At 50.1% G+C, this 22,359-nt stretch overlaps 9 protein-coding genes across 9 annotated transcripts; 4 read left to right on the forward strand and 5 right to left on the reverse strand.

The window, feature by feature from the left end:
- Positions 1 to 1,261: 1,261 nt before the first annotated feature.
- PtrM4_083070 (Dimer-Tnp-hAT domain containing protein) lies at positions 1,262 to 3,763 on the reverse strand (the record flags this gene model as incomplete). Its single annotated transcript, XM_066106563.1, has 3 exons — positions 1,262 to 3,003; positions 3,061 to 3,556; positions 3,629 to 3,763. The coding sequence occupies 3 exons, from the start codon at positions 3,761 to 3,763 to the stop codon at positions 1,262 to 1,264; spliced, it is 2,373 nt and encodes a 790-aa protein (XP_065963501.1).
- A 528-nt stretch (positions 3,764 to 4,291) lies between these two features.
- On the forward strand, positions 4,292 to 4,828 carry PtrM4_083080 (DUF3328 domain containing protein; the record flags this gene model as incomplete). The annotated part of the gene is made up of 2 exons (XM_066106564.1): positions 4,292 to 4,356; positions 4,426 to 4,828. The coding sequence occupies 2 exons, from the start codon at positions 4,292 to 4,294 to the stop codon at positions 4,826 to 4,828; spliced, it is 468 nt and encodes a 155-aa protein (XP_065963502.1).
- A 2,352-nt stretch (positions 4,829 to 7,180) lies between these two features.
- On the forward strand, positions 7,181 to 8,336 carry PtrM4_083090 (Abhydrolase-6 domain containing protein; the record flags this gene model as incomplete). Its single annotated transcript, XM_001940372.1, has 2 exons — positions 7,181 to 7,312; positions 7,356 to 8,336. 2 exons carry the CDS (start codon positions 7,181 to 7,183, stop codon positions 8,334 to 8,336), a joined length of 1,113 nt encoding a protein of 370 aa, XP_001940407.1.
- Positions 8,337 to 8,826: 490 nt separating this feature from the next.
- On the reverse strand, positions 8,827 to 10,134 carry PtrM4_083100 (uncharacterized protein; the record flags this gene model as incomplete). Its single annotated transcript, XM_066106565.1, has 2 exons — positions 8,827 to 9,260; positions 9,324 to 10,134. The coding sequence occupies 2 exons, from the start codon at positions 10,132 to 10,134 to the stop codon at positions 8,827 to 8,829; spliced, it is 1,245 nt and encodes a 414-aa protein (XP_065963503.1).
- A 327-nt stretch (positions 10,135 to 10,461) lies between these two features.
- Positions 10,462 to 11,667, forward strand: PtrM4_083110 (LldD, L-lactate dehydrogenase (FMN-dependent) and related alpha-hydroxy acid dehydrogenase; the record flags this gene model as incomplete). Its single annotated transcript, XM_001940371.1, has 1 exon — positions 10,462 to 11,667. The coding sequence occupies one exon, from the start codon at positions 10,462 to 10,464 to the stop codon at positions 11,665 to 11,667; it is 1,206 nt and encodes a 401-aa protein (XP_001940406.1).
- Positions 11,668 to 11,792: 125 nt separating this feature from the next.
- Positions 11,793 to 13,676, reverse strand: PtrM4_083120 (BglB, Beta-glucosidase-6-phospho-beta-glucosidase-beta- galactosidase; the record flags this gene model as incomplete). The annotated part of the gene is made up of 2 exons (XM_066106566.1): positions 11,793 to 12,107; positions 12,168 to 13,676. The coding sequence occupies 2 exons, from the start codon at positions 13,674 to 13,676 to the stop codon at positions 11,793 to 11,795; spliced, it is 1,824 nt and encodes a 607-aa protein (XP_065963504.1).
- A 1,999-nt stretch (positions 13,677 to 15,675) lies between these two features.
- On the reverse strand, positions 15,676 to 16,527 carry PtrM4_083130 (AtpE, F0F1-type ATP synthase, subunit c-Archaeal-vacuolar-type H+-ATPase, subunit K; the record flags this gene model as incomplete). Its single annotated transcript, XM_001940369.2, has 5 exons — positions 15,676 to 15,737; positions 15,791 to 16,051; positions 16,123 to 16,252; positions 16,358 to 16,370; positions 16,511 to 16,527. The coding sequence occupies 5 exons, from the start codon at positions 16,525 to 16,527 to the stop codon at positions 15,676 to 15,678; spliced, it is 483 nt and encodes a 160-aa protein (XP_001940404.1).
- Positions 16,528 to 16,922: 395 nt separating this feature from the next.
- PtrM4_083140 (small nucleolar ribonucleoprotein SNU13) lies at positions 16,923 to 17,563 on the forward strand (the record flags this gene model as incomplete). Its single annotated transcript, XM_001940368.2, has 3 exons — positions 16,923 to 16,937; positions 17,144 to 17,195; positions 17,250 to 17,563. 3 exons carry the CDS (start codon positions 16,923 to 16,925, stop codon positions 17,561 to 17,563), a joined length of 381 nt encoding a protein of 126 aa, XP_001940403.1.
- A 658-nt stretch (positions 17,564 to 18,221) lies between these two features.
- Positions 18,222 to 19,677, reverse strand: PtrM4_083150 (WSC domain containing protein; the record flags this gene model as incomplete). The annotated part of the gene is made up of 2 exons (XM_066106567.1): positions 18,222 to 19,511; positions 19,561 to 19,677. 2 exons carry the CDS (start codon positions 19,675 to 19,677, stop codon positions 18,222 to 18,224), a joined length of 1,407 nt encoding a protein of 468 aa, XP_065963505.1.
- Positions 19,678 to 22,359: the final 2,682 nt, after the last annotated feature.

Raw genomic sequence — 22,359 nt, forward strand, 5'->3', positions numbered from 1 at the left:
CTGTGGGGTCTGTTGTGATCTCCTTACTACTAGTGTCTATTTTGTTTTCACATATGCTTAACTTCACGGTTAAGATGGGTTTCCGCCGGCATCCTACAATGGCTGCAGCAGCGGGATGATTCGGGCCAAAAGCAGAAAGGCCCTGGAGGTAATATGCAGCGAATATCGGGGGCTTGAGTCAAAATGACTAATCTTGCGTGTTCAAATCTGGGTATGGAGTCCCAGCGGCCTTTCATTGCGTAGAATTCAGGCAGCATATGTCGGAGTAGCTAACTCCAGTCTAAGGCAGCTCTCGGCCTTGCTACGCCCAAGTGCATTGTAACACTATTAACGCAGTCTCAGCAATATAATGGTCGACAGGGGAAATCAGAACTGGATTGAATTGATTGGTGACGCTTCGCACGTTATGACACCTTTTGGGGGCCAGGGAATGGCCACTGGCCTTCGTGATGGCTTCGGCCTATCGTGGCAACTCGGATGCCTCTTGCACAAAGACCAACGCCTCTTCCATGCAGTATGATAAACGAAAAACGGGGGCTTTCTTTGCAAAGATGGGCAAACGAGCGTGTCAGGCGCCGGATATTCGAGAAAGGCTGAAGCTGACAGGAGTATCCCTTTGGGGAAGTATCGCGCGACAGACGTCTTGTTGCAGCTAAGAAACGGGATCTAGGATCTTCAAGCCTGCATCTCTTCTGGGAGACTTGATAGACCGAAAATAGGTAGCAGATATCCAATGGTACCTTGGTGCTGAGCGCGGTCTCTTTCTAGACCGGCGCTTCGACCTTGAAACCAACAGAAAACGCGCCTATGGGGATAGTCGGAATGGGCGGGTGGAATATCACACAAGTATACATTGAATTGCTCCTGGAGGCTAGCTCTCACTGACGAAGTTTTCTAGAAAACACGAAACCCTTTCACCTTTCTACGCAGCGCAGGAAGCCTCTGACATCATGCTCGCCCTCAACTCTGCAGATCTACCAATCGAAACCATGGTGAATAAAACAATGGATTTGGACGACGCCAATTAGTACAATGCCGATGGATCGTGGTTGGGTCGCTCCTCAGAAAGGGTTGCGCCTTGAGAGCAGAGTTGCTATCAGTCAGTTCAGTCAGTCCGGAGCTCTCTGGACTGACTGAACTGACGTCCTGAGGTCACTGAACTGGACTGGACTGACTGCCAAGACTTTTCAATTAAACTAAAACTGACTGACTGAACTGACGTCGCCGCGGCCTGCGGACTGACTGGACTGACTGAACTGAGTTACCTGACGTCGAACTGAGATAAATGCTCCTGTACTTTTGAGATTTCTTCCTCTGATAGTGTGCGCGCTAGCCCAGAAGCTGAAGTAGTTGTTGGCTGTATACCAAGCCTCTTCCAGCTCTTCAAGCTCTGCAAAGCTGAAATAAGCTCTGGCTTCATATGGAGTCTCCGGGTGCCTAACATGTCGCCAAGCTCGCTGAAAGTCCGCTCACAGTCTGCCGCTGCTGCTGGTATTGTTAGGACGTCAATAGCGAACTTTGAGAGTATAGGGAACTGCCCAGCAACTGACTCCCAGTATAGAAGCGGATTAAGAGACAGCCAATCCTCCTCAGCTAACGCTGGTTGCCGCTTCCATATCTCATACTCATCCTCAGCAAGGCTTGCCTCTAACTGCCGTGTGCTTTGCTCAATTGACGACTGTAGAAAAGCTGATCGCGACGTTGAAATCCCTAGCCGGGGCTTCTTACGCGGCGGCGTTACAGTGTGAGCTGAAGTGGCTGCAGAGTCCTTCCGCCCCTGCCACATACGCAGGAATGCCCGGTGGTTATTGTCAAGCCAGCCGTCGCGATAGTGGACACCGTCACGGGCAGTGACATGGGTGTCAGGCACCTTCCAGAGCGCTGAGAGGTGGTGTTTGTAGTGCGGGTGTAGTATTGTAGCAGTGTAGTAGACAGGCGCGTTATCGAATTTTGCGTAGTACTCAGCAAGCTTACAATGCGCAAGGTTAACGTTTGTAATAAGATGATCTTCAGGCGCATCTAGATCTTCGTAATTTACATCCTTAAGGCGGTCTTTGAGAGCCTCAAGCTGGTCAAGAAGCCACTCAAACGTTACTAGAACTTCCCATATAGCGCCGTGTCGGCCGTGTCGGCCGCGACCTTCAAGTAGCCGTGTAGCTTCGGCAAATGGCTCAAGGAGTCGAATGTATTCTGTTATTGTCGCCCAGTCCTTGCCGCTTAGACCCCCTTCGCGTATATATAACCGTGGCTGGGCAGCAGGGAGCTGCTCACGATTCTTCCGGCGTCGTGAGGTTGCTGTTGCAGCACTATGCTCCTCAAGTTTACACTCAATATAGCCATCGATAGGGCCGTGTAGCTCAGCTGCACGGACAAACGTGTTGAAATAGCTATTCCAGCGTGTCTTAACAGGCTTCACAAGCTGCCGGATGTGGGGTGTAACACCTAGAGACTCTGCCTCCTCGCACTGTAGGCGCTCTAGTAGTTGTCGAGTTTGAGGCGTACAGATAGACGCAATCACGTCAAAGAGGACGCCAACAGGACCGTATTTGCGCCACTCATCCATGTACTTCTCCTCTTCCTCAAGGTGTGCGGCTTCATTCTCGTACGCGCTACGGTCTTTGCCCCAAATTACTAATTGTGCGCTTAGGTTGAGTATATGGCAGCAGCACCGCAGCCGCCGCTCGCTTGCGATAAAGCCAAACTCCTCTGCTAAGGACTCAACTGCAGTATCATTGTTACTTGCGTTGTCAAGCACAAAGTACCCAACCCTCGCGTTGTCAACGCCAAATAGCCGAAGTATTGTTGTTGCTGCAGCGGCAATATTATTGCCAGTGTGCGCCCCGTGTAGCTCAGGCAACCCAAGCAGGTGGTCAACTAGCTTGCCCTCGCTGTTAAGGTAATGTACGCAGAGGCCAGTAAAAGCATACTGCCCACCAGTTGAAGTCCAGTTGTCGAATGACACGTGTATAAGCGACCGGGCTTCGCGAAGGTAGTTGGCAACAGCTAGTATGTATGTATTGTACTCAGTAATAATATGATCGTGGAGCGTTTAGTGGCTACGCCAAAGGAGAGCTTCGGCTAGCGGGCTCACGGCCGCAATCATGGCTCGAAACTGCGGCGTTTCTATTACGCGAAGGCTCTGGTTGTCCGCGACTACCCAGTCCTTCAGCGCGTCCTGAAATCGAGAGGTTGAAAAGCTTGCTGCTATCTCGTTTGCTACCTCTTGCGATACTTCTATCCCTTTAGACCTCATAATATATACTTGGGACTTTGCGAGCGCGCCCATAATATTGCCCTCCCGGCTAGCAATTGGTACAGGTCCGTTAGGTCCGTGTGAGTGTCCAGGCTTGTTGCTTGAGAGGTGTCGGCCGGCGTTTGTAGTGCTGTCAGCCTCGTAGCAAGCCTCCTGCTTCCGTCGTTGATGGCAGTACCGGCAAAGCCAGTAGTTTTTCTTGTACTTGCGGTGCCAGACGGCCCAGCCGTGGCGGTAGATCCAGCTTTTTGGCCCACCGCGACTATTACGCTCAACCTGGCGCCGCTCAAGATACGGCACACGCTTAAAATCAAGCCCGTCGTAATTGTCGTCGTCGTCGTCGTCGTCGCCGTCGTTGGGGAAGTCCGCCTGTACTGCCAAGGGCTCATCAGCCTGGGCCTCGCTCGCAGTATCGCCAACAGTAGGCGCGTTTGATAGCGATGGTAGAGGAGAATTGCGCTTGTCGCATTCTACAAGGCGGCGAAGGCCTGAATTAGAGGGAGTAGACATGAAGTACACCAAGAAGTATTATGGCAACAGTAGTCTAGCGTCGTGTGTATAGCAGACGCGACGCGACGCGACGCGAAAGGCTTACTAGGTGCGCACCGGGTAGCGCATTTCCGCAAACTCTAATTAGCTTAAAGCTAGATGCTTTAACTTATATAGGATTAGTGTCTTTATATCTAGGACTAGCGCGGCTTCGAAGCCGCACTAAATGTGGCTTTCACAACTCTAAAATACTGCTTTAAAAACAGCTAACGTCAGTCTAACGTCAGTCAGTTCAGTCAGTCTGGAGGCTTCTGAACTGACTGGACTGACGTCCAGCTGCCTCAAGAACTGACTGACTGAACTGAGTCTTGGCAGTCAGTTCAGTCAGTTCGAACTGAGTTACCTGACTGATAGCAAGTCTGATCGTTCTACCCTTCTCGAGACGGTGGTTCTATTGCGCGACAGCAACCAAACCCAGACTCCGATGCGATCTGGGATGAGTGGGAGCTAACGCGCGTGTACCCAGCCACTCGCGAAGACATCATTAAGATGGGTACCGATCCTTCTACAGTGGCCAAGCTAAAAGACGATGTATGGGGCTTAGGAGACGACGCGTATGCCACAATTTTTGACGTGTACCACCAAATCCATTGCTTAAACTCACTGCGACACATCGCATACAGCAACTACTACAATCTCAGCATGGCGCGGGTGCACACAGTCAAGCAGCGCGAGATTCACCTCAACCATTGTATCGACATCCTACTCCAGGGGATTCAGTGCAATGCGAACCTGGATCTCATTCCGCTGCACTGGGTGGAGACACAGGAGTATCCGTTCCCGGATATGTCGATCAACAAGAAGTGTGTCAACTTTGACGGGCTGACAGAGTGGCGGAAGGCGAATACTGTTGATATGGATAAGTACGTGAAGGTTATGAAGATGCCAGAAGTGAATAAGCCGGGGGTCAAGGAGCTTCCTGCTGCAGATCAGTACTATGAGTATTGGGGATTTGACAATCCGAACCATAAACCCGAAGCTGAGGGAGGACACGGGTTGCCGATGGATGTCGACTCGAACTTGTAGCGTTGAGTCTATTAATTAGCCTTATTGTGATGAATCCATATGGTGTTTCTAGTAAGCAAACCAGGCGTGTATACCTGGCGAATGTTCTCTGAAATGCTGCTTTTGATGGCGTGTTCATCACTATTCGCAAGCGCCTGAGCCTTAACAAGCAAGAAGTGTATTTCGTTATATCTGAATCTAGCCTGGACAGACTCCGCAACAATCAATCGGATCGGCATGATTGATTCCTATCTAGGTTAAAGGCTGCCTAATAAAGTAACTCTTTAACCTATATAGGAATCAATCATGTCGATCGATTGATTGTTGCGGAGTCTGAGCCTGGAAACTTAGCTACGTCCGATCCCCGTTATTCCGGCTCAGAAAAACTCATCGTTCTTACGGCCTGCAATCAAACCGCATCTATTTCCTAATGTATCACTTTTCCCGTGTAGCTCATCCTCCATTTATCCCACCAAGATAACTCTTGCTCCATTGCAATGGGATATGTGTAACGATGTGTGGCGGTGTTCTTTATGCTCTTTTCTCCATAATATGTACCCCGACTCAGCCCCTTAAATGCCATATTCATACCACTCTTTCGCAAGGTCAGCACAGACGGTTTCACGAAGATATCGTCGTTGTTTATGTATATCCTCGATTTCGTCGTAGTCGGAAGGACAGCAGTGAAAATCGTAGCGTAAATTCTCTACATTAAGTTTCGCAGTCCCTTCGGTACCGTGGGCCCATTGTTCGAACCTGATCCCGCATGGCGATCCTTCGATAAATGCGACGGATCTTAAGTCTTTTCTGCGGATTGCGAACTTCAGGAATAAGCCACAGAGTACCATCCCAATTGGGGAGGGGACCAAGAATTTACGGGATTCGTAGCGAACTTTGACATGCTCATGCTGGCGGCAAAAGTCTGCTACTGCAAGCATCAGACTCCGCAACAATCAATCGATTGACATGATTGATTCCTATATAGGTTAAAGAATTACTTCATTAGGCAGCCTTTAACCTAGATAGGAATCAATCATGCCGATCCGATTGATTGTTGCGGAGTCTGGCAAGCATGGGGTGTGTATCTTCAAGTAGCTTGTCCATGAAAGAAGGAAGGTCGCCTCCGAAGACAGTAGCCTGCCATCCAGAGTCCCACAATGCGTCTAGGCAAGCAGTTGACCCAGCCGTAATCATCATAAAGTGTGACATTACGGAACCATCCAGCTTTCTCCTTGGAACAAGTTTTCAGGAATTCGACGAATTCGACAAAGTTTGCAGCCGGACCTCCGATTCTTCCAGTGTAGGTAAAGTACGTTGACTGGTCTGGACTTCAATGCCTGCTGTTTCCTGATGCAATTGACGACAAGTGTACTTCAACTGGTTGAATTCTTCCATACGGTGACTCCGACATAGAACACGTGGAATGAATCATGCTGAGAGTAGGCCATTATTCCATAAAGGATCGAAATCCAGGTCTTCGGGGGCGGTGAGGACAAGCTCGTAGATGCAATTGCGCCAGTTCTGCTAGAAGTCGCAGCAAGGGACTCGTTGGAACCGTAACGGTTGATTCGATTGATGCTTCTCTCATGGTATTGGAACATTTTTTTGTGTATAGCAGGAAGGGATGGAAGAGAGATATATCGAAAGAGGAAATTGGCTCACTTGTACAATACAAAAGTCAAGCAGATATTTTTCATCTCCACTACAGTACCACGGTACCCCTTCCTGGCGTACAAGATTGAATATCGATTACAAGATATTGACGAGAGCTCTACTGAGATTTTTAGGGTTGCCTCCCGCCACGCTTTTCGTACAAGAATTTACTTTACTGGAGATCAGCGCAAGGCAGGAGTCAACGTACGCTTCATGCTTCCAGCTCTCGGGTACAAGTCTTTGCCACAGATCTTCTCGTTTGAATTAGAACGTTCCCTACTAGATCGCGTGACCCGCAGGATATTTCCCATGTACAATCAGTAAAACAGCTTCTCGTTTCGAGTAGGCTTAGTCATGCTCTGGACATGAGGGTTGGGAAAGCGCAACCTGATGAGTCGGAGCAATTGACGACGAGAATAAGCCGGCCTTCTCGCGGCAACAGTCCATTTCGAGTAAAACCATAACCCTTGGAGGTGGGAAGATCGCTTCCTAAAAAGTGCAGGTACTTGGTATCCTTGTGACATTCGGCCGCTCGGTTGGTGCTTAGCGCACTTGGCACCTGCAGTACAGGATAAAGTGGGAAGTGCCACCATGAGGACTTGTGTCAAATCTCGAGCTGGCTGACATCGAATACAACATTCGCTTGTTCATCTCTTCTCCCCGCGTCTTGTGTAACGCCACAGCATCTATCAACGTCAGAAGATCTTCCTGGTGCCAACAATGTGGTCGATCGCAGCGACGACAGCGCTCATAGCGCTTCTATGGCAAGCTGAGGTTGTTACTTTTGGTTATGGGGGCAGCCTAGAGCCGCGAGAGTTCTTTTACGTTGGGGGCGAGTATGCAAACCTCACAGTAGGTGTTGCTCATGCGTTATCTCCAAAAACTGACCATGTAGCTTGGAACCTCTACTGCGGAGTACATGGTTAACCAGATCTACGTCGAAAAACTTATTCCGGCAAAAATTACCCAAAGATACCCGATTCTTTTCATCCACGGAGGCGGACAAACTGCGACGAACTTCCTCGAAACGCCTGATGGTCGTCCAGGATGGGCATCTTTCTTCCTATCGCATGGTTACACTGTGTATCTCAGTGATCAGCCATCACGTGGTCGATCCCCATGGTTTCCTACAATGGGAACGATGTTTGTAGTAAATACGGCTCAAGTGGAACAGCTCTTTACAGCAACCTCGTCACATGATCTCTGGCCCCAATCAAAACTTCACACCCAGTGGCCCGGTACCGGCAAGGTGGGCGATCCAGTCTTTGACGCCTTCTACGCAACCCAAGTGCAACTACAAGTCGAGAATAGGTTGTCCGAAGCCCAGAACGGGAAGGCGTATACGGCGCTTCTGGATAAGATTGGGGCAGCGCATATCATCACTCACAGTCAAGCAGGAGCGTACGGCTGGCGCGTCGCAGATCTGAGACCTCATCTTGTCAAGAGCATTGTTGCGCTCGAGCCTTCTGGTCCACCATTCGTTGGTAAAATCTATTCGACTGGGCCTGCACGACCCTGGGGTATCACAGATCTCGAAATCTCTTATGATCCACCTGCAGGCCCGAACGCAACTCATATCCAGACTGTGGTTGTTCCAGGAAAGGATGTGAATCATAGCGAATGCATCATGCAGGATGAGCCTGCAAAGAAGCTGGTGAATCTAGCGCAGATCCCTGTATTAGCAGTCACGTCGGAAGCGAGCTATCATGCGCACTATGACTATTGTACTGTAGGTTATATGAGACAGGCTGGTGTTGATGTGGAGCATGTTGAGCTGGCCAAAGAGGGTATCCAAGGAAATGGGCATATGTTCTTCATGGAGAAGAACAATCTCGATATTGCCAAAAGAGTCTTGACCTGGATGAAGAAGCACTGATGCGTCCACATTTCATATAGGCCAAAGACCTGAGAGACATTCCGAACGAGTGGACGGGTAGATATGCCAGCTTCCGCTTGTTTGCAGGCTTGTTGATAAGATTCCCGGCTTCACTTGTTAGTAGGAACGTCTTGACTCGAACATCTGGTAAATGGTATGTCTCGAAAGTTGTACGACCAATGTATCTGATTTCGAGATTCTCAATGGGAGCCGATACTTTGGCGGGATCAATTTGTCTCAAATTTAGAAACCGACAGCCGGCAAAAATCTGGACAAGTGTGTGAGTGTCGAAGAAAAGGGTTCGTTTCCTTTCTCGGTCATAAGAAAAAGAGAAATTCGCGATGTGTCGGTAGGCTCGCGCGAACGGGAGAAGACGCGTCGAGCCGAGATCGGCAAGCCATATCCGCGCTAATACAGAGGTGCCTTTCAAAAGTTATTGCTGACAGGGGGGTCTCCTATTTGACCGAGAAACTACCGAAATACAGACAGATCAGTCTCCACGAACTCTTGGCAGGCCTCTGCCTTCCTTGTACTCATTCCCACCTTCAAGTTCAATAATCTTTTGAACATGGATAGGAATTCTCTCTATCCATGCCTGAATCTGTGACTGTGGGAGATCACTCCAGGCCTGCTCCCATGCTTTTGTGGCCTCTCCTCTACTCTTTGGAGCTCCTTTCTTGGTAGTTCTTCTCTTTAACCATGGCCAGGCTGGCTCAATAGCGTTGAGATCAGGTGAGTTACCACACCAGAAGAGCTTCTCCACACTCTCTCGTTGATAGATAATATTCTGGGCCTGGTGAGCATGAGAGGGAGCCTTATCTTCTTGAACAAGAGTACCTGGCCTCTCTCTCATACACTCCTTAGCAAAGGGGATAAGCTTCGGGAGAAGAACCTCAGTCTGATACCGCCACCAATCAATGCCACCTTTATCATTACCACGAGTGAGCTTCCCATTCTCCTTAGTCCATCTCTATTGAGGAGCTCTACCAGGCTTATTCCTTAAGCCTATCCTCTTCATGCCTATAGTAAGCTCCCACTCCTCTCTCATAATAGGCTCTAGGATCTTATTCATCTCTTCAATCTTAAGAGCTGCTTCTCTCTTCTCTTGGGCTGTCTCTGGCCTCCATACATGAAAGGGACCTTTGTAATTATACGTGAAGCAGCCCCAGAACATAAACTCAGAGTATCCCTTCCACCTCTCTCGTATCACAGATCTTGTAAGAGCCTCATCTGCCTTTCTCCACACCCGATACCCACCACGGCGGTGGTTCAGTACGACAGAGGTCTCATCTGACCAGATAACGTTCTTCCAGTCCTCAAGAGTCCAGTGCTGACGAGCGAGACACCAGGTAAGTCTATCTTGTCTCATCTTCTTCGTCAACCCAGGCTTCCTCGTCGGCTTCGTCTTCTTGTATCCTGCTGCCTTGAGGACTCTCCACACCGTGGTAGGAGAGACGTCGTAACCGTAGAGACTAAGATCACCAGCTATGTCAGCACAGCTCTTCTCTCGTCCATAACGGTCACGGCGTACTTTGTCAACAGTAGGTTCATGGATAGCCTCTTGTTTACGTGGGCGGCCTGAGCGAGGAGCATCTTCAAGGTGTTCAGGAAGAACCTTTAGGGTTGGTCCATTTGGCTCAAAGCCTCGAAGGCAGGCTCGGCTGAAGATAGCGTCGATAGTGCGTGGGGAAATACCCAGGATCTCGCTGATCTGGCTCGTTGATTTGCCCACAAAGCGGGACTTTAAAGTAACAATTATAGCACGTGTGAATGAGTCTGTGTGAGAACGAGGAGCCATTACTAGTATAACTAACCTTTGAGAAACACCAAAGAAAGCGAAGATACTGCTATCTTCAGCTTCAAAAACTCTGACTGTGCCAAGAAATATCGGGCCGATAGATCTACCGCGCTAGCAATAACTTTTGAAAGGCACCTCCGTAGTTGGAGTCAACATCGTCATCATCCGCATCATAGTCGATATGGAGACGACATTGTCAAATCCGGTAAAGTGGTCGATCTACCATCACCTTGAGTATCAGAGCCTATCCCTCTCATCTCAAAGTCTTTATACAAACATTTTTATCTCTAGCATCACAGACAACGTTGTACAGTCTAACCAACCAACATGGCAAACACCAAGACTCCCCACGACCTCAATTGCCTAACCATCAGCGAGCTCGAAAAGCTCGCTGCCGAACGCATGGACAAACAAACTCGCGACTACTACAATGAAGGCGCAGACTCCGGTTCCACACTCCTTGAAAATATCACTGCATACCAAAAATACCGCATTCGACCACGCGTCCTGCGTGACATCTCATCTATCGATACCAGCGTCAACATCTTCGGACATGAGAATAGCATTCCCCTCGGCGTCGCACCAACAGCCATGCAATGTCTCGCGCACGGCGACGGCGAACTAGCAACAGCGCGCGCATGCAAGAACATGGATATTGTAATGGGACTAAGCAGCTTCAGCACAACGACTCTCGAAGATGTGAAGAGCGAATTGGGATCCCACCCCGGTGCACTCCAACTGTATCTCTTCGAAGACCGACCGAAAAGCCAGAAACTAATCCAGCGCGCGAAGAAAGCAGGCTACAAGGCTGTGATGCTAACCGTCGACACCCCTGTCCTCGGTCGGCGGAACCTAGAAATCAGGAACCAATTCACTCTCCCCAAGCACCTCAAGATAGCAAACTTCGCCCATGATGAACACGACAACGAGGCCGTCGATTTGGAGGAGAAAGATACAACATCCACGATGACAGAGGAAACGAACCACCGCACACCACCCCAAGGCCCCATAACATTCCATACCCACGCCCCCAACCCGACACTCTGCTGGGACCGCGACATATCCTGGCTAAAGTCGCAATGCGGCCCTGAAATGCAAGTCTGGCTCAAAGGCATCGCCACCGCCGAAGACGCGCTGCTAGCTTGCCACCACGGCGTCGACGGTATCGTTGTTTCGAACCACGGGGGTCGGCAGCTCAACGGCGCGCTCGCTACCATCGACGCGTTACCCGAGGTAGTCGCTGCTGTGCGGTCACATACGGGCAAGAAGGTGCCTGTCCATGTTGATGGTGGTATTCGACATGGGACAGATATTTTCAAGGCGCTGGCGCTGGGCGCGGACTTTGTGTGGGTGGGGAGGCCGGTGCTGTGGGGGTTGGCTTATAAAGGGCAGGAGGGGGTGGAATTGGCGTTGAGGTTGCTAGCGGATGAGTTTAGACTTTGTATGGGGCTTGCGGGTGTGACTAGGGTGGAGGATATTGGGAAGGAGTATTTGATTAAGATGGATCGGAGTGGGTTTGTTAGTCGGTTGTGAGATGATAAAGTAGAAGGCGACGTTTCTGACACTCATGTATATCAACGATAATTCGTTTAACCTTCATGATTTGATTACATTACAGAACTGTGTCGTTACGTTTGATCCATTATCTTTCTTGTCTCCTACGCCTTTTGGCGTCTGCTTTCTATGAAGTCGACGTAGTCGAAGAAACTCTTTTTGTACCTCCGCACCATTGTCGTACGATTGACAGTCTGGATACCAAATTGCTGGGCATAATCACCAAACTCCCAGTTATCCGCCCAGGACCAAGCAAAAGCGCCAACAAACTGTACGCCATCTTCCCAGATGGCCTTGAGACCTTCGTTAAGATAGGTCTGGTAGTACTGGCTTCTTGGGCTGTCAAACTCCTGGTCCTTTTGCGCTTTCTGCGATTCAGCGAAGACGGGGAAACCAAACTCGGTTACAGCGACGGGGGACTTAAATGTGTTCCATAGGTAGTTAAGGTAGGTGCGGAAGTAGGTAGGTGTGATGTAGACGTAGCTTTGGCTGCGGTATCCAATGTTCCACCCGGTTGTAGTGGTGGTTTCCTGGGTGACACAGTAAGGGCGAAGCGGGTGGGTGATGTTGGCGGCGCAGTTCGCAATAGTATCGTTGGGAGGGGGGCTAACAACAGTAGCGGTGTAGGGCTGAATAGAGTAGAAGTCGGCAGTGCCGTTGATGTATGCTAAGTCTTCGGCACTCAACGGTACGTAGTCAGCGGTGCTGCTCTTGAAGGACTCTGGGTAATCGATTCCAAGGAAGATGGGGTTGGAAAAGGTAGCCAGTTGGAAGGAGTTGAAGTGGTTGGCTGCGTCAACATCGGCGGGATCTTGTGGATTCTTGGGTACACCGAAATTATCGTTGAAGGTCAACGAAATCTTTCCAGTACCCTTGATTTCGTCGTGGTAGAAGTGAGAAAGCCTTGCATGCGCTTTGATAACAGCATCAATGGACTTTCCATTCCGCGCACCGAGCAGCGGCTCATTGAACGACCACCAGATAGGAACACGGTCGGCAAAGTGCGTCATTAGGATCTTTCCATAGTTCACAAAAGCATCTTCAAACGAAACATTCTTGTAGCTACATTGAAAGCAAGAGTCCAAGTAACCGATAGCTCCAGTTCCGGGCACGTTAAAAATACTGCTGATATTGCCGTTGTAGAACTGGAAGGGAGAATCGTTATGGTAAATCATGAGAGCAGGTAGCATCCCCTTCTCCAAAACAAAGTTGATCAGCTCGTCGTAGTGTGCTAGGCCTTGCTCGTTAACTGGTGTGCCCGGAAGGATAAAGGGAAGGATTCGTGTCCAGGGAACGGAGAATCGGTAGTACTTCACTCCCATGGCTGCAATCCGCTCAATGTCTTGCTTGTACAGATAGTAGTTCTCGTTTGCGATCCAGTTTGGTGCTTGGCCCGGGTTGATTAAGGTGCCAACATCGTTGTGGACCGGTGTCCGGCCTTCGTCGGCGATAGCTCCCTCAATTTGAACGGCTGAGGCTGCTACACCGAGCATGAAGTCCTTGGGGAAGTAGTAGCATGACTGGGGAATGACAGGTTCAGGAGGAGGTAGGATTAGCTCGCTCGTCGGTACTGGAGTCGGTGACACTGTTGTAGAGTATATGCCCCTTGTGAAGTTAACCCAGGGAATCGTACTCCAAAGTGCAGACCACGACGCGTTTCCGTACGGGTTGGCGGTATCGGTAGCTGTTACGCTGGCGTTGGGGTACCAGTTGCCCCATTGCGTTGTCGTCAAATTGGGTACGAAGCTGCTAAGCGACGCATAGGGTGGAGCGTAGGTCGTCGTAGCAGTGGGAGCCGGGATCGACTTTGCAGTACGAACCGTCTCGGTTTGCGTGAAGCTGAACTCTCGGAAGGTGTATTGAGGAACTGCAGTGGCGTATGTGCAATTTTCCACGCATTGCGGTCGTGATACTGGGCCTTCAGCCGGGATGTAGACTTGCTGAGCAAGTGCTACGGCTCCGCATGCCAGAAGAGCTTGAGGTTTCATGGTACCGGTAAAGAAGTCATAGGGATGTACCCTTTCCTCGTCTTTGTAGCGTATTTATACTACATTTACGTCATGCAGAGACTTTCAAGGTTACATTCGGACCGGGATGGTCGTAGGGCGCACGACCTGTCGGGTATTTGACAATGCCGAGTTGGAGAATGTACATGTGGAGTCAATGTCCATACCTACGTAGGTACCTGGGGTCACCATCTGAGAAAGACGCCCCTCGGTCGAGCTCGGTCGGGCTCAAGTTCGGCGATGGGGTAGTAGTGCTGTGCGGGGACCACCTGCAGCGGTGGAGCGGGGTACGGTGTCATCAAATATGGGGTGCATGAATCAGGAACACTGACAACTTGATGTTCGATTTCATTTTGTCCGATGTGCTCCATGCAATTCCTAAATGCCGGAGTTCTGCCTTGTCAGCTGTCCTTCACATGTTGTTGTTTTGCGCATTGTTACGTAAACAGGCTTGGTGACTGGTATGCGATGTGCATGTTCGGGGCTCCGATTGCATCTCGTCTTTGAGTGATATACTGCGGTTCGGTGACGGCTAACCCGCCGTCCCAATGTTCGGGCCGATCTCCACATCGTGAACATCTGGTGAGTACCTATAGGTATGTCCAAAGATGCCTGATTCCAATCGCGATCCACTCCGAGGCTAGTAGAATTATTCCGGCTTTTACCCAAGTAAAGGATTATTCTCGGTATGCCCTGCTTCGATGATTAGCGTTGTGCGCGCCTCCTACCAACGTCCCAGACCCATGCTCCACCCAACAGGCGGATGATGGGAGGCAGCAGATGAACGGGGAACGCTTTCCGCCGCATTTGCTATCGTCTCCTCCACTGCTCAGGTATATATTGCACGTAGACAGGCATGGACATGATTTTAAACAAAGGCATGCACATTTCTTAAAAAGTTCATCATCTCACCTGTTTGAGTATGACGGCAATATCGACAATACTGATACGGAGAACAAGATACTAATCCGCATAGCGCAACTGCAAAGCTAATCGGAGAGGGGGTGGGATTTGGCAAGGAAACCCTCGTAACCACACCAATGGGAGAATCTGCTGCTTATAGACCGACGAAGATCCAGTCACACCAAAAGGCGAACCGATGCCAAACGTAAAGGGCGAGACTAGCTACGTCTCTCCTCTAGCAAATGGCGAGTGACTCACGAACTCGCCGCGACTAAACCAAACATCGCCTGTCACCCGGCTATATATCCGTAGCCGCATTGCAGTTGGGGATTTAGCTGGCAAGCCGGCCTCTCTCGCATCTTCTCTTCAACTGTCCTATCAAGAGATACAGTCATAGTTCTCAATATAGTCAGAACAATAGCTGTTTTACTCGTATTCAACAACTTCCCCAAGCTAAAGCCAAAGATGACGTTACTGTATAGCTGGATTGTAGTGAGACTTCTGGGTTAGACTGGAACCAGGTCATGAAGAAGTATACTTTACGATGTGCGGGAAGCGAGGCCGACGATAATACCGCGTCGTAGAATTACATACGCCTGTTCTTTCTGTGAAAGCAAAGATGCCGGAGCCTTCCGAGATGTTGTACGTTCTGGTGTGCATGACTATGAATCGGTGTGGGCATGATGTACATGTTCTATCACAACTTTGTTATTCGGACGTTTGTAAAGTGCAACTTTAGAGTCAGACATGCGAAAGGACAGAAAAAACATATGCATTTCGTTTACAAGCGCAGAAATGAGATTGATGAAACCCTAGAATACACGCCACCAAATGGATCGCCAAGTGCACCTCAACCGATGCCATTATATACCGCCTCCTCGCTTCCTGACTTTGGGAAGCCTTCGTTGTCCGTCCGTTCGCAAGATACATGTGGGTAGACATACAGAGTGACGCGAATGCTGTTGATACGCGCCACGTAGTTGGAACATATCGTCGTACTTCAGGTATCGATGCCGATGTTGCGTGTTGCAGATTGTGTTTGTCGGTTCTTGTCTGCAATCATGGGCCGCGTAAGCGTTTAGCATTGAGCCTCACCAGCCTTGGAGTTCATGAGAAGGGCGACAATAAGGCCATAGAGACCTGGTGTATGTTAGTGAGTGACTGCATGCCGACATGTCTAGTGCTTGACGTACCCAAAACTTCAGCGAAAATGAGGATCAGAATCATTCCGACGAAAAGCCTGGGCTGCTGAGCGGTTCCTCGTACACCAGCATCACCGACAATACCGATGGCAAAACCGGCAGCCATACCCGAAAGACCAACGGAGAGACCAGCACCGAGTTGGATGAAGTTGGCGAACAGCGAAGACTCCTGTTTCAGGCCGTTGGAGATGAGGACAGACACGACGAGACCGTAGATACCAATAATACCCGCCATGACAACGGGAATAATGTCTGCACAATGCGTTAGTTACATATCGCCTTATACATGCCGGGCTGATCCGGGCGACGATGCTCAAACGTACTCTTTACAATCAGGTCAGGGCGGAGGACACCCATGGCCGAGACACCAACACCAGCCTTAGCAGTTCCGTAGGCCGCACCGAAGCAAGCGAAGACGATAGCGGACGTGCAGCCCATGGCACCGAAGAAGGGCTATTCTCTCGTTAATATACTCTTGCGCTGCTACGGAAGGAGGTCGTGGCGTCGCGGCGCCGATCGCGTCGAAGGCGGAGCGCACGTGGTTTCTCGAGTACTTACGGCATAGACGGGGCTACATTCATCATGTTAGCTTGTGCTCATCTCATAAAGCTTCTCCGGTGTCGTGATGACAGTCGCGCGCCCAGCTCGTTCCTAAGAAGCAAGCTGGAAGCTGCCTGCATATCTCGACAAGGGAGCTCCGCGTGTACTCACCAAAGTTCGGAAACCATATTTGCGGTTTGTTAGGGTTGGTTTGTTGGGTGTAGAAGAGCGTCGAGATCTTTCCTGAGATGGACGGAAGTGGTGGATGCGGCGATGGGGCGGTTGGGAGATGTCGAGGAGTGGTGACGATGGTTGGCGAAGAGCTGGTCGCCTTTGCATGACGCACTAGTCCCAGCTTGAGACAAGCGCCACACGTGATGTATGCCAAGGTTCTACCTAGGAACTTTTTTTCCTAGACCCCTACACTCCACCATCTTCACCAACCTTTACCTCGGGCGAGCAAGCAGTGTATGTCGCATGCATACCTATACCTTATTTCCAGTCAAAGACTAACAGTTTCTAGGAATCCTACCTCGGACGAGCTTTAGCAGTGAACCCTACGACCAATCTACAACAATTCATCATGGCCGAAGACAACGTAAGTCGCAAGCTGCGCTTCCACCTCTACGTCCATCCTATCACCCCCCAGCCCCTACGATAAAGACGAGCCGTTGGTAGCTCGCTTGGTATGGTAGTTTCCGCCCATGCGATCAGTAACGCGCTCATTTTTCCGTAGGGGAGGAGCTATCATTCTTATTCTTTATGCGCCGCGGAAAATTATTTCAAAACACTAACGACAAACAGTCCGCAGCCTGGCCCCAAGCCGATCAGGCTCTCTCGCAAGAGATACTTGACCGTTCGTAAATAATTACTCTTTCTACTACCTTCATATACTAATTACTTCAATTAGTCGTCCAACAAGCAAGTCACTACAAACAAATCAAGAAGGGAGCCAACGAAGCGACGAAGACCCTCAACCGCGGAATTTCCGAGCTAATTATCCTCGCCGCTGACACCTCCCCACTCGCTATCCTCCTCCACCTGCCTCTCCTCTGCGAAGACAAGAACGTACCCTACGTCTACGTCCCTAGCAAGCAGGCTCTTGGACGTGCCTGCGGAGTTGCTAGGCCCGTCATCGCTGCGTCCATCACCACCAACGAAGCGTCTGATCTGATGGGTCAGATCCGCGCCCTCAAGGACAAGGTTGAGCGTCTCGCGGTCTAGTCGCGATGCGCCTACCTGCACCGTACGATCGCCTGGATATATGGGTATGCACCCGGGTGTCATAAAATATTTGATATCACTGGAGTTAAAAGGCCACGGTAGTCGCCAGATCAAGCACATATTTTGACACTCAGGTCTTTGAAAATGAAGGAATGGAGTTCGCAATGTTGGAAGTCTATGTAGGATCAATAACAGGGCATCTGGATGAGATATCGCTAGATCTTCTCTGTACGTAGACTGAGAATGAAGTGCCGAGCGCAAGACGGCATCGACTCTACTAAATCAAAACTCACGTATTCAACATAACTAGCACTAGCACTGCCTTCGCACTTACTTGCATGATTTCTTTGTTGCCACAATAACCTGATCGAGACAGCAGATTAACATTACTGTGGCCTGGTATTTCTTTAATAAGGGTTCTTAGCGGCCACGCCAGCTGCTCAACATATGCATGTGCATGTCAAACTTCGGGTACCTGCCGCCAGCCCGCTCTCCCCGTCACGCCGACTATATGCAAGATAAAACTCTGTTTGTGTATGTTGGCAATGGGGAAACCCTGATTTGAGCTAGTAGATTGGGAGAGATGAGCTTGTTTCAGTTGGTATTCAACAATATATCCCAAGTCAAACTGTATTGATATTCTGTTGTATCGAACTTGCTAAGCCCGCCCCAGAAGAGTGGCTGCAGGCACGATTACCGTAGTCATAGACGAGCTGGTCGATCGAGAAGCCACCGCTGCAGCAACACCACCAACATCATTGTTCCGACACTCACCCCCATCATCCTCACACCTACGATAGATACTCATACTACCAGCATTACCACACACTTGCTCCTTATTCCCCACACACGGCATAGCGCAAGATCCCATAATCCCCTCTTTAGGCAGGCGTTTTACATCAAGCTCGTTGTTACAGAAACATTCATTGCCATTTTCAGGCGCGGCGTAGGAAAATTTGCCAGCAATGCAGTAGTTGATGCAGCTCTCCACCGTCATGGTGTCGTTGTATGTCCAGGCGCCCGTCATGGCGCGGTCAGTCACAGAGTCCGTGCCGCAGCCGATGTATTGCCACCTTTTGGTTTGGGTGAGATCGATGTGATCGGAAGGGCCGGCGGCATTGAGGGTAGGGGTGTGGGATGTGCAATTTGCTGCGGAAGTGGTGGTGGCACGGGTAGGGCCGTATGTGAGGGTGTTGCAGCCTGGGAGGGCAGTAAGGTTTTTGCTGACTTGTTCGTTGAGTGACGAGGGGATTTTGCACGCGTTGCTTTCCTCGGTTGTGTACATGGTAACTGCGGCGCACTTTTCGACTTGACCAGACATGTCTGTGCAGGTATTGACGGCCTTTTGGAGGACCTCTACATCCCAGCCGTTGAAGAAGTCGCCGTGGAGTCCGTAGCCTGTTGCGTCTCCTTGGGAGAAGACAAAGGGATTCTTGCCGTCATCCCATTCACTTTCGAAGCGCGCCGTGTCGTACAGGATCTCGTAGAATATGGAGATCATGTGGACGGGGTGCGTAGGGGGACAGTTGCCACCATTGTACACGGTACCCGATGGATAGCTCATATGGCTTTTGTGGTCAGGTGAGTCGAGATTCTTGCCATCCCAGCATTGAGGGAAGAAGACTTGGGCTCGCAGTCCTCCCGGACACGTGTAGTTGGGCATACCGTTCGTCTCTAGTAGGTTTGCGCCGAGGCAGTTAAAAGAAATGCCTTGAGCGGCAAGGCTACCGTCAGAAGAGCGAGTATCCGGATCGCCAGCAATCATACGGAATCCTTCTGGAAAGGCGTGTAGTTGCTCGGTCTGATTGTCTCCACGGCGCTGGAGGTAATACACGGTCATGCCACCGTTCGTATCGTCCCCGTCACCCATAACAGGGACTGGGGCAAATCCCGTCCCATTCTTGTACTTCACGTAGAGTTGGGGGGTCCAGTAGTTTGATTTGTCCTCCTTTACTAGATGTCAGTCTTGGAATAGTGACAGAAGCCTTGTATCCTACCTTGATGGAACATGATGAGCACAAGGAGGCTTGAGTGTCCTGGTATGTCATATTGGCCTTGAACCCTGATCCACCAGATATTGTGTGTACATGGTCGGAGATGCTCCCAGGGTTCATTATTGGGTCGATGCGCTCTCTGACAAGGCGCCCAGGGCATGACATGCGGAAGAATGCATTTGTAGAAGCTGCAAACCCTAGGGCACGTATTACGTTCCTGATGAACATACTAAAAGACGCAGCTAGTAAGTGGTGGCTGAGTGGGAAGAATAAGGTGAAAGAGGGTTCGAATGAAAGTAGTCGAAAGACGGAGGTCTATGGAGAGTTCTAGGGTTATAAGAACATAGAGAACATAAATGAGTGATTGAGAAATGTCAATGTAAGTGACACCAAAATGAGTGTGGTTTCTAACGCCTTTGTTCATTGATAAAGCTGTGAAGGACAAAACACAATATATGATGGGTGGCATGGTGGTGGAGAAAACCAGCCCTCGGTTGATGAAGCACAACACCTGCTATTGTACAATTCTCAAGTTACTCAACATACTCACATGTTTGACCTGCCATTGATGATACAGAATCTATACGGTAGCATTGTTTGTGGCTTGTGAAATTGGTATACCGTAGAAGACGAGATACCTAGACGCGCGCTCTATGATGGCGCCTATTTCGTCACACCAGATAAACAGTGCCTACGTACCTCGGTATGTGCCAACGCACGTTTGTAGCACCCCTGCGAGACATACTGTTGCCGTCGCATTCAGGATCGCAGTGACATCGATGTTCAGACAAAGAAGAACGCACACGGCCAATTCGCGGTGAGAAATAGTACCTCGCTACGCTCTGTTTGGTTCGCTGCTAACCATTGTATTGGATCTGATGTGGTGTGCTGCGCCAATTTTCTGGCCGTCACGAAGCAGGATATGCCTCACCGTCTTTGTTACATAGGTCTGTGTGTGGAAGATTGGCTATTGGGGCCTGCTGAAAGTACGAAGGATGGTTGTCTGCAGACTGTGGCGCGAGCTGCCGCCCACGAGACGAGACGGTAGTACATTTACCGTTAGCGGAAAGCACAGACGCTAAGCACCCTTGCCTCCTCCGGGGCTCTGTACTCTTCCAACACACCCCTCAGCTACAGGAGCAACTTGCGCAAAGTAAGTGATCGATCTTCCCTAACCATGCATCAAATCTGCGATCTGAACATCTGCACAACGACGGTACCCCTTCACAATCAGCATCAAGCCTGAGACAACCACTCCGCGGATCACTGAGCTCATGAACCTCATGCGTCAGTAGTTACCACTAGAGTTATTGGGCTAATGGTACTTCGTAATGGCCCGATCAAAAATCGATTGGACGTGAGAGGACGGCGTTTTCGCACCGCTTGGTGCATAATCTAAAACCTACGCGGTCCTCAACCTGCATATCGCTTTGTCGGTCCAGACACCTGGAACCCCATTTTTTTCGATCTTCAGCTTTCACATGGTGGTGGCTAAGTTCAAGATATCTGACGCCACAGACCCATCGGATCGGTCCAGCCCTATGACGACCAACAATGAAAATGGGAGGAGCGACTGAGGCAGTCAGAAACATAGGACGCGCAGAGTTCATGGCGTGGCTCGGCTATGTTGCAGACAGCCCCTGAGTTGAACGATCGAACTACTGTTATTCTCAAAGGGACAAGTCTAACCAACGTGGTCAGTAGCAAACCCTATAGGCCATGCTCATCATTACCGACCCCACGAACGCACCGAGCGCTGTATAGCTCTTGCCAAAGTTGAATCCACCGGCGGGTGATTGATGGATCGACAAACCGCTGACCTCGCAAGCCCTGATCCACAATTTCTCTTACCGGATAATGGGAGGCTTCAGCTGAAGCACATGCAGGGGGATGCTGTCAAAATTGCAACAAACGCGGGGACGGTGCTGGCTAAACAGTCGATTAGTATATGGCTTGCAAGCGCAAGTACTATTCGTGGCAGACAGTCAACGGTGAATGTACAGATGATGAACCGTCCTTCGTCAGGCAGGAGGCAGATTCACAATCTGTTGATGCTGAGGCGCAAGAATGGCAAAATGGTATTTTCGGAAGTGCACGAGTATGTGCGTTCAAGTCGAAATCAGGCCATGGCTACAAGGAAGCGCCTTTGTTTTTGCGTCCAGATCTAGCTCTCGGTTTGATCCCGTTTCGTTGAGTCTATGTACCCTGTACAGATGAAAAAGCAGCGATTGACAAGCAAGGGCGTCTATGAATAGCTTTGCTCATACGAATCCTCAGGGCGACGAGGACTACAGAGTCGCAGCGGTTAATGGGATTAGCTAGCGTGGCTATACCGACCAAGCGTAACTTTCTGGTTCGAGTCTTCCCCTCAGGGGCGGCCCGCTGCCAAATGATGACGACTCCACACAAGAATCAGCCCCCAATGCTTAATACCGATAGCGACGAGACTGCACATCCACCCTTCCTAGTATGGGTGTCCAAGCTACTCTCTACGCCCACCTGGGTAACGAAGGCGATGATCTGTGGCTGGTCACGTGTTTTCGCAAAACGTGAGTCAGGTGCCCGCGGACAGATGAAGTGGGTCTCAATCTCGGGAAACACTTAGTAAGCTACTATGAACCCCTCAACCACTCTACAGCTCACTTTCGATTAAGCTAGCCACGATATCAGCACTCGAGACTATTCGAATGAGCCCATAGTGCAGTATGCACTGTGATGCTGGCCTTCCAACCAGACAACGGTTCCACTTTTACCTGTAGTACGCGACAGTTACGAAGATCCCGGACCCCGCGGATTCCTGTT

Source organism: Pyrenophora tritici-repentis, chromosome 3 (assembly GCF_003171515.1).
Source record: "Pyrenophora tritici-repentis strain M4 chromosome 3, whole genome shotgun sequence".
NCBI classification, from domain to species: Eukaryota; Fungi; Ascomycota; class Dothideomycetes; order Pleosporales; family Pleosporaceae; genus Pyrenophora; species Pyrenophora tritici-repentis.